Below are 10,793 nucleotides of genomic sequence, written 5' to 3'. Positions count from 1 at the left end.
TAAAAAACGTTATCATATTATAAACAATTGATTAATTGATTGTAAATTAATATATTTATTATATATAGTTTCAGTTTATTACTGCTCTGTAGAAGGAGTTTTTAAACTGGGATGTGGGGCCATGGGAGGATTTTTGGGGATCCTGTGAAAAAATTTAAGGAGACAAAATGGTATTTTAGGGCTGTCCTTGTTAACTTCAAAATTTCTTTTGGACAATTTTTATTGTGAAAAGTATTATGCAAATAAATTAAGAGACATATGTTTCTCTGCAGGTTTACAAAGTACTCTTCAAAATTTTGGTCAGTACTTTTTTTTTTAAAAGAAATGAATACTTTTATTCAGCAAGGACACGTGGGAACCAAATCAGGATATTAGAATGATTTCCGAAGGGATCATGTGACACTGTGGTTCCTGAAAATTCAATTTTGACTTCATTGGAATAAATTACATTTTAAAATATATTAAAATAAAAAACAAAAGTTTAAAATTGTAATAATATTTCACTATATTACTGTTTTTTTTTTTTTAGTGCAGACATGGTGAGCATAAGAGACTTCTGTCAAAAACATTAACAAATAGCAGCCCCAAACTTTTAAATGGTAGTGTACATCTAATTTTACTCTAATTGTTGGCAGAAAAAAGATACAGTAGACACAACGACAATATATTCCAGATAATGTTTTATTAATTTGTTTTGGCTTCAGTACAGCAACAATATAATAGGCAATAATATAAATCTTCATGCGTCTTCATACGCATAGATACACTATTTTTGGGTGTCTTAGGCATCAAACATTTTTGAAAACCTCTGCTCTAAAGCACTGCAAGCTTAAAAATGCTATGGCATTTTACGGTGACATTGCTCTATGGAAGCCTGTTTCCGAAAAAAAAAAAGGTAATTGCAACATTTAATCTGACAATTCTGACTTTTTTCTTACAATTGCGTGATACAAACTTGCAATTCTGTCTGTTTTGTTCTCATATAAACTTGCATTTCTGACTTTTTTCCTCAAAATTACGAGTTTATATCTCGCAATTGTTACTTTTTGTCTAAGAACTGCAAGTTTATATTTTGCAGTTCTGACATTATAACATGCAATTACATATTACTCTTTTTTTTGTTCCTTCAAAATTGGACTTGTGATGCAATTGTGAATTTATATCTCATAATTCTAGAAAAAAATCAGAATTGTGAAATATAAACTTTCAGTTGTCAGCAAAAAAGTCAGAATTGTGAGATACAAACTCACATTTGTAAAAAAAAAGTCAGAATTGCAAGGTACAAACTCGCATATTGCGAGAAAAAAAGTCAAAATTGCGAAATACAAACCTGCATTTGCAAGTTTTTATCTTGCAATTCTGAGGAAAAAAATCAGAATTACGAAATTTAAACTCACATTTGCGAATTGTGAGATACAAACCTGCATTTGCGAGAAAAAAGTCAGAAATGCAAGATACAAACCTGCATTTGCAAGAAAAAAGTCAGAATTGCGAGATACAAACTCGCATTTGCGAAAAAAAAAGTCTAAATTGCGAGATACGAACTCGTGTTTGCAAAAAAAAATAAAAAATGCGAGATACAAACTCGCGTGTGAGAAAAAAGTTGGAACTGTGAGATACAAACTCAGTGTGACAATTCTGACTTTTTCTTGCAAATGTGAGTTTTTATCTTGCAATTCTGACTATATAATTAACACTTGCAAGTTCTTTCTCACAGAATAAGTCAGATTTGCGAAATATAAAATCACATTTACGAGAAAAATTGTGGGCAGCGCGGCGACATACAACGAGGAAATACGCCCGAGTTCGAATCCCGGCTTGAGGACCTTTCCCGATCCCGCCTCCTTCTCTCTCTCCCACTTTGCTTCCTGTCAGCTATGATCTGTCCTATTACAATAAAGGCAAAAAGGCCAAAAATAATTCTTAAAAAAAAAATAAAAATTGCAAGATACACACTCGCATTTGCGAGACAAAAATTTGGAATCGTGAGATTCCAAGACAAACTTGCATTTGTGGAAAAAAAAGTGTGAATTGTGAGATACAAACGCGCATTTGCAAGAAAAAAATCAGGATTGCGAGATAAAAACTACTGAGTTCTCGTAATCTCATAATATTGACTTATAACTTGCAATTGTGTGTTTATATCTCACTATTCTAAAAAAAAGTCAGAATTGCGAAATATAAAATCTGAATTGCAAAAAAAAAGTCAGAATTGTGAGATACTCACATTTGCGAGAAAAAGTCTGAATTGTGAAATACAAAAAATCAAAATTGCACATTTTTATCTCACAATTTTGACTTTATTTCTGTCAGAATTTATGTCAGAATTTATGTCAGAATTGTCGAATTGCGAGTTTATATGATGCAGTTCTGACTTTGTAACTTGCAAAAGTTGCAAGTTATTAAGTCATAATTTGAAATATAAATTCGCAATTTTGTCTAAAATTTTTAGTCTTCTTTTTCCCCTTAAAATTGGACTTTATTTCTCGCAATTGTGAGTTTACATTACGGAATTCTGAGAAAAAATGTCAGAATTGTGCGTTTATATCTTGCAACTCTGACTTAATAACTCGCAATTGGCGAGTTTATATCACAATTCTGAGAAAAAAAGTCTGAATTGCGAGTTTATATCATGCAGTTCTGAGAAAAAAAAGTGAACTGTGAGATAAAAAGTCACAATGAACTTTTTTTTTTTTTTTATTCAGTGGAAACAGGCTTCCGTAGATTGCTGGATAGTCATTGTAGTTGCAAACCTAACAGCGTCTCATTTGAAATGAAATACTAGCTCATAAACTCTCTACATCATAGTTTTTACAGTACACAGCGAAGTCACAAATGTTCATCAGTGCCACTGGTTTTGCATTAGCATGAGATGGTAATGGCAACCATCTAAAATACTCCGCGTGGCACATGTGGGCTCCCTCACGCGGGTCGAGTTCCCTGCTGGATGGGCCTCATGTTCATCCTTATACTATTAGCTATAGCAATCACAGGGCCTGAAGCCTTTGAGCTCTTCTGCATGCTGACAATATCTCCGCTTGTCTGCTCTCTTTCCATCTTCCTGAAAAATCTCTTCATGGTAGACTGAAAGTTAGTGGTGACGAAACAGTAGACCACAGGATCCAAGCAGCTGTTCAGGCTGCTGAGGGTGACGGTCACATGGTACACGATCACATGATGAGGCAAATCAGGATGGAAGTAAAACAGAACTTGACGGACGTGAAACGGCGTGAAGCAGACGGTGAAGATCACCAGAACGGTCGACAGCAGCTGTACGGCTTTCATGCGTCTGTCGCGGCTCTGCTGCATGAGGCCCGGGCTGGAAAGGGCGCACATGATTCGAATAGTAAACGCTACGATGATCACCATCGGCAGGAAGAACTCAAAAACAGTCAGCGCGAAGAGTTTGGAAAGGCAGCAGCCTGAGTGCTTGAAGGCCGTCGTGAGAAGCGAGTAGGTCACGATGATGGCGAACAGCCAAATGCAGGCGCACACCATTTTGGCCACGTTGGGGTTCCTCCACTTCCGTGAGGCCTCCGCCTGAACGATGGCCAGGTAGCGATCCACGCAGATGCTGGTGAGGAAGAGGATGCTACAGTACATGTTGACGAAGTAGCTGAATATGTGCATGTAGGAACAGTTGAGACACTTTCCTCCACTGTAGTACAGTATGATACGAGTGGGAAGGGAGAGGTTAACCAACAGGTCCGTCACCGCCAGGTTAATGGTGTAGATGACTGACGTGGTCTTCGGCTTGGTCCTGAAGCAGAAGACGTACAAAGCCAGACTGTTCAGGGTCATCCCTACCATAAAGATAAGGGTGTTGATGACCACCAGAGCTATCCACAGGCTGTAAAAGTCATTATAGAGACCTTCATCCAAGTGGGCCAGTCTGTGTAAATAAGGTTCACGGTTTGGTGGAGAAGTATTGGTTGTTAGGGGAGGAATCGATGTTGATGTGAGGTTCAGATTCAGTGAACCCTCCGTAAGGGTCATCTCTGTGGCTTGGGGGCTGGATCTACACAGAAATCAAAGAGAAACAAAAATGTGCAATTACACAAGACGGACATTTTTTAAAGCTGTTTATTTGTACACATAAAATAAAATAAAATAGTTTTAACATAAACTAATAAAATTAATGTTATGCATATTTGTCAGTCATACATAAATGAAACAGGTAAGATTCTACACACACATACAGATATCATAGTTTATTATTAACTATATGAATTTATTTTATTAAATTTAAAAAATCATATTTTCAAAATGCATTTATTCAAATCACACAAATCTTCACAAATCTGTTAATATTAACATAAATAAAATAAAATAAAATTTAGGCCAAAATATAAGAGTTTTAACATAAACTAATAAAATTAACGTTATGCATATTTGTCAGTCAAACATAAATGTATATAAATGCACACGCACACACACACACACACACACAAATATCATGGCATAGTGTATTATTAACTATTTGAATTTATTTGATTTTATTTTAAAAATCATAATTTTCAAAATGCATTTATTCAAATCACACAAATCTGTTATTAAATTAAATATTAACTTAAATTAAAAGTATGAACATGGTTAAAATATGGCACACATACATTTAATTCTACTGTATTTTTATTTTATTTTTATTCAGAGTAAATGGCTAGCTGATAAATGTATTTATTTTTATTCTGAATAATTTATAATTATATTATAAGATGTATTTGGTTTCATTTAAAAATCACATTTTCAGAATTCATTTATTCAAATCGCATCTGCACAAATCTGATATTAAATTAAATTAAATAAAAAAAAATATTAACGTGGTTAAAATATGGCAAGCTTTTATTATTCTTTTAGTTATATAATTATTTATATAATAATAAGTAGTTATATAATAGTTTAGTTATATAATTACACACGAACATTTAATTCTAATGTTTTTATTTTTTATTTGTATTCTGAATAATTAATAAATGAATTAAATGTAAATTATGTAAATTAAATTGAATTATAAAACAATCGACAAAAAAATAATAAAAAAGGTACAATATAATATGTACCATATGACAAAATGACAAACAAATAAAAACTAATTATAATATTTATTTGATTTAATTTAAAAAATCATATTTTAAAAATGCAAAATTAAATTAAATTATTAAAAGTATAAACATGGTTCAAATATGGCTCGCTTTCAAACAAGCAATATTCAATTAGTTACACACACACACACACACACACATAATTCTAATGTATTTATCTTTAATTTTGAATTAATACATTTACTGAATTAAATACACACACATAATTCTAATGAAAAATGTACACATTAATTGAATTAAATAAAATAATAAAACAATCAACAAAGAAATAAAAAAGGTACAATACAATATGTTGTTCCATATGACAAACAAATAAAAAATATAAAATGTATTTGATTTCATTTTTAAAATCTTATTATTAAATTATTAAATTAAATTAAAAAGTATAAACATGGTTAAAATATGGCTAGCTTTCAAACAAGCAATGTTCAGTTAGTTATACACACACACACACACACATATAATTCTAATGTATTTATTTTTATTTTATTTTTATTCTGAATTATTAATAAATTAATTAAATTAAATAATAAAACAATCGACAAAGAAATTAAAAAAAGGTACAAAACAATATGTTGTATCATATAACAAACAAACAAATAAATACATGCGGTACATAAATACAATATGTAATATGAAATACAAATTTACCTTTAAAGTATAGCTATCCACCTTTTTCTGAACGCGGAATCTTGCCCGACTGGAGCGGTGCCTTACACTTTGGGTCGCTGATGTTTCTAGTCAAATTAACATATTTTCCGAGCCGATAATATAACATTAAACCAGCGCACATTTTTATATTTAGTTATATTGAAAAAGTTTTTCTACGAAATTGGAACGAAAGCACCCAGACGGAAGTTAGAATCCTTCTTGCCACTGGTTACTCAGGAAAAAGGTGGATAAGTGGCTTAGATGAACATTTAACTTTAGTTCATTTAAATCTTTAAAAATAAAACAGAAGTCACTGCTGAATGGTTAAGCTAATTTACTATAACGTTTATAGTTGCAAACTGTCTAGCATACACGCTTACGCTATATACTCTTGCAGTATGCTATATAATTTAATGAGCTAATTCAAACAAACTGTTTCTGTTTAAGTTGTACCTAGGTTTGGTATGCCGAACATAAAAATAAATGACAGTCTTAAGACTGTGTGTGTCTACACCTCGAACCCTTGTCACATGGTACAATGTGGCATCATGGAAAATTGCCTGCTTAAACAAATATGCTCTCCATCCATCGCTGGAAGAATGAGCCTGATAAACAAACAGCCTGGAAGCCTCTGACGAAGAGGTGCCTACAGTCTGGCACAGTTCAGAATGAGCTGTGTTTATAATTAAGACTAATGGGAAGAATTTGTTTGGATACTGAGATTCGTGGGAATAAACGTGTATCCCCGTATTACGCAAATGAATTCTGAGCAGGCATCAGACTTCTGGCTCTTTCACGTGTTTATTTACTCGGGCCTCTGCTCAATTTACATCTTAATTGAAAAGACAGAACAATATACAATATTTATTGACCAAAATGAAGTTTAGACATCACAGACGAAACGCCACAGAATTACTTTAAATATTTGAACAACGTCAAGCACTATTGCTTAAGCACGTGATTAAAATTAAGCTCCTCTGAAATAAATAACATTTGACTAATTTTGTTACTTTTTGGCAGTTTCTCACTGAAGCTATACAAAGGGCAGAAGACTGACAAGCTCATCAGTTGTTTGGGAGAGTGGACTATATAGAACTATTCCTCCTGTTTAGAAAAGTATAAGAGCTAATCGTCATCAAAAACCCAACTCAGATATAAAGAGGGAATGCCATTCTCAAAGACAACAACAAAACTAATGGCCCTCATATGAGAGACAGTGATGCATTAATGCTGTCCAAATAAACATCTCTGTGTGAGTTGTTGTCACAGCTTTTGATGTAGGCTCAATGCTTTAGCTCAAGTGATCCCCAAAATACTGCTTTGTAATAGGCAAAAAACAGGACTTGGGAACATTTGAGGGATATTAATGTATATATATAAATCTAAATAAAAATGTACAGGAATTACATTTTATCTAAGTTTGATAAATTATTAAAAGATGTTAACGTATAGTCCACAGGAGAAAATAATAGTTGAATTTATAAAATTACCTGGTTCAAAAGTTTACATTCCCTTGATTCCCTTGATATAAATGTAAATAAAAATGTACCGGAATTAAATAAATTTTTATCCAAATTATATAAATTATTAAAAAATGCCTGTGCGTATGTATTCCAGTATATATAAATGTACTAGAATTAAATAAATTGTATCTAAATTTTGTACATTATATACACACACATGCACACACACACACAATATATGTGACCGTTAAAGAAAAATAAAATAATGAATCTAAATCTAAATAAAAATGTACTTAAATTACATAAAATATATCAAAATTATATACAATAGAAGTGTGTGCACACAGTATGTGGTGACTATATTTTATCATCTGTTTTCAATAAAAAATAAATGATATAATAAATCTAAATAAAAATGTTTTGGAATTCTAGAAATTATATGAAATGTATAAAAATTATTTTTAAAAATGTACACACACATGCACACACAGTATATGTGACTAAATCTTACTGGAAAATGTACTGGAATTAAATAAATTATACAAAAATGTAATAAATTATATCAAAATTATATACATTTTAAAAATGTGTGAGGGTGTATGTATATATATATATATATATATATATATATGTGTGTATGTATGTATGTATGTATGTATGTACTGGAATTAAATTCATTTTAATAATTTTTGTAATTATTATAATTATTATAAAAATTTTATAATTTTCAAAATTATAAATTATTTAAAAATATATACACAAACACACACACAGTATGTGACTACACTGTACTATCTATTCTTAATAATGAAAAAATAAATGACAAAATAAATTCTAAATAAAAATCTACATAAAAATGTACTGGAATTATGGAAAATATATCAAAATTATATACATTATTAAGAAAAATGTATGTGGTGACTATACTTTACCATCTGTTTTCAATAAAGAAAAAATGATTAAATAAAATAATAAATCTAAATAAAAATATATTGGAATTCTATAAATTATATACATACGTACACACATACATTTCTATAAAGAAAAAAAATCAAAGTGTGTGTGCTTATTTATATATATTATGTAACTGAATATATGTACATAAATAGCTGCTGATTCATTATTTTAGTCATTTAAAAGAACTATTCAAAATATTGTATATTTATATACAAGGATGGCATGGAAAACAATAGCTGTGAAACTTTTAAGGGCACAACAATAATTTGCATCATCACACAGTAATCACACATAGCAAAATGTAAGTGCTTACCTGTACATGTAGATGGATGAGAAGTTGATCTGGAGTGTGAAACAGAAGCGCTGACACTCAAATTAGACCCTAAAACGCCCCCTACACCTTAAATGAAACTGAACATTTACATGAAGCTAAACATCTTCACATTGAAGAGGCAAAAAGACGACAGTCTCTCCACCTTGTCTGTGTTTCATGTCTCATGTCCCTCTCTGTCTGTTTCGCTCTTTTGTTGTTTCCTTCCCTCCCTTCATCCTCTCGCTCACAGGAAGTTTGAGTTAGTTTGGATAAACCCTGACATTGCAAACATTGGATTCTGGGATATGATACTCTTCATACAGTGATTGTTTTCCCTGTGGTTTACTGAAATAAAATTCAACATACTTCAAATACAACGTCAGGATTTAAAAATAAAAAGAAAATGTAGCCTTAAACTGTACAGTAGCACTCTGGGACTGGAAAAACACATTAAATGCTCAAAGTTATAAGTTGGCAATAAAATGTTGCTTTATGAAGTCCTTCATAAAGATTTTATAAAGCTGTCAGAATGCAAGCAAGACAGCTGAAATAAAAGAACAGGATGTATTAATACTGTTGGACGTGTCGTCTCTTTTTCCACATTTCCTGTCTGGAAACTCATCCATCCCCATCTGCCAAGGCTCTGACCTGATGTTTCCAAAATTTCTCCAACCAAGGATATGAAGTTAGGTTCAAATGTGACTGAGAGTGATTTTCAATCACTGTGTGTTGTACCTTGTTGCAATGCTGTTTAACAGCATTAAAAGCATGTGAATCATATTTGTATGTGGCATTTACAGAATGCCCATAAAATCTTGAAAGTCATGCACTTTATTCAATAAGAATCTGAGTCCTGGTTGTAACTACATAACTGTGTTCAGCTGTCTACCATTACACTTTTGTTTATATCAAAATTTAGTTTTAAAAATCAAAATTCGAACTTAAAAATAAACCAAAAAGAATGGTACAAATACCATTACCTTTAACCGTTCCATATGCTGTTCTGGCTCCATAACCATCTAGAAAAGAAGAGAGAAGTATTTTTCGTAAGAGGTACCGTAGGTCGCTGTTAGGTGAATGGGTAAGATCAAGTCTGAAGCTCCATGCATCAATTCCAGAACTTGCTGGTTAAAAAGGGGGACAGAGTGACATAATACTGAGAATAGAACACATTCCTATCCAGGTTTATGTCTGTCCAGACTATAGGGATGAGACCAGGGCTAGTTGTCACAATGGTTATATCTCAGTTGCTACAAAAAAATGTTATCAACCTTATACTTCAACAAAGAAGTAAGCTTATGGGTGAGACTTCCGGTTCATTAACCGATATAGAGGGTTTGCGGATGAGATCAGAAGCAAGACCCATATAGCCGCACCCGCTCTTACCGGAAAAATAAGGTGGATACAAACAACACAAACTTTTATGTTGCATGCATATGTAAATGTTATAAATATATATTATTGCAGAAATCGTTAGCCAAAACAGTGGTTTGATATACCAATTTACGTTGTTTCATTTCAAGCTTGTTTCATAAATTATAATTCTTTACTGTTTACATTTTGCTGAAACGCCTATCAGTGGCAAGTTCCATTGTGACAACTTACCCCATGTACATTTGAGGTCAAAAGTTTGCATCCTCTTTTAGAATCATTAAAAATGTTAATTATTTTACCAAAATAAGAAGGATCATACAAAATGCATGTTATTGTTTATTTAGTACTGACCTAAATATAATATTTCACATAAAAGATGTTTACATATAGATTAACAAGAAAAAATAATAGTTGAATTTATAAAAAAAAATTACCTGGTTCAAAAGTTTACATCCCCTTGCTTCTTAATACTGTCTTCTTACCTGAATGATCCACAGCTGTGTTTTTTGTTTACTGACAGTTTTTCACGAGTCCCTGGTTTGTCCTAAACAGTTAAACCACCTGCTGTTTTTCACAAAAATTTGAACCCTTTCTAATAATGACCGTATGATTTTAAGATCCATCTTTTCACACTGAGGACAACTGAGGGACTCATATGCAACAATTACAGAAGGTCCAAACATTCAGGCAAAATAAGAAAAACATACACATTCAAAAGTTTACACCCCCGGCTCTTAATTCGTTGTGTTTCCTTCTGGAGCGTCAGTGAGTGTTTAATCTTCATGTAATAATTGCATATGAATCTTCAAATGTCCTCAGTGTGAAAAGATTGATCTCAAATCATACAGTCATTATTGGGAAGGGTTAAAATACACAAAAATGCTGGAAAACCCAAAGGATTTGTGGGACCTGAAGGACTTTTCTGAAGAACAG

The 10,793-nt window shown here is 32.0% G+C and overlaps 1 protein-coding gene across 1 annotated transcript; it reads right to left on the bottom strand.

The window, feature by feature from the left end:
* Positions 1 to 2,922: 2,922 nt before the first annotated feature.
* On the bottom strand, positions 2,923 to 9,042 carry gpr20 (G protein-coupled receptor 20). The gene is made up of 2 exons (XM_051131550.1): positions 8,487 to 9,042; positions 2,923 to 4,018 (listed from the first exon to the last, which is right to left on the bottom strand). Exons 1-2 carry the CDS (start codon positions 8,492 to 8,494, stop codon positions 2,923 to 2,925), a joined length of 1,104 nt encoding a protein of 367 aa, XP_050987507.1. The 5' UTR covers positions 8,495 to 9,042.
* Positions 9,043 to 10,793: the final 1,751 nt, after the last annotated feature.

Source organism: Labeo rohita, chromosome 16 (assembly GCF_022985175.1).
Source record: "Labeo rohita strain BAU-BD-2019 chromosome 16, IGBB_LRoh.1.0, whole genome shotgun sequence".
Classification (NCBI taxonomy): domain Eukaryota; kingdom Metazoa; phylum Chordata; class Actinopteri; order Cypriniformes; family Cyprinidae; genus Labeo; species Labeo rohita.
The sequence above is the reverse complement of the archived record's forward strand: the minus strand, read 5'-3'. Positions and strand labels throughout refer to the sequence as shown.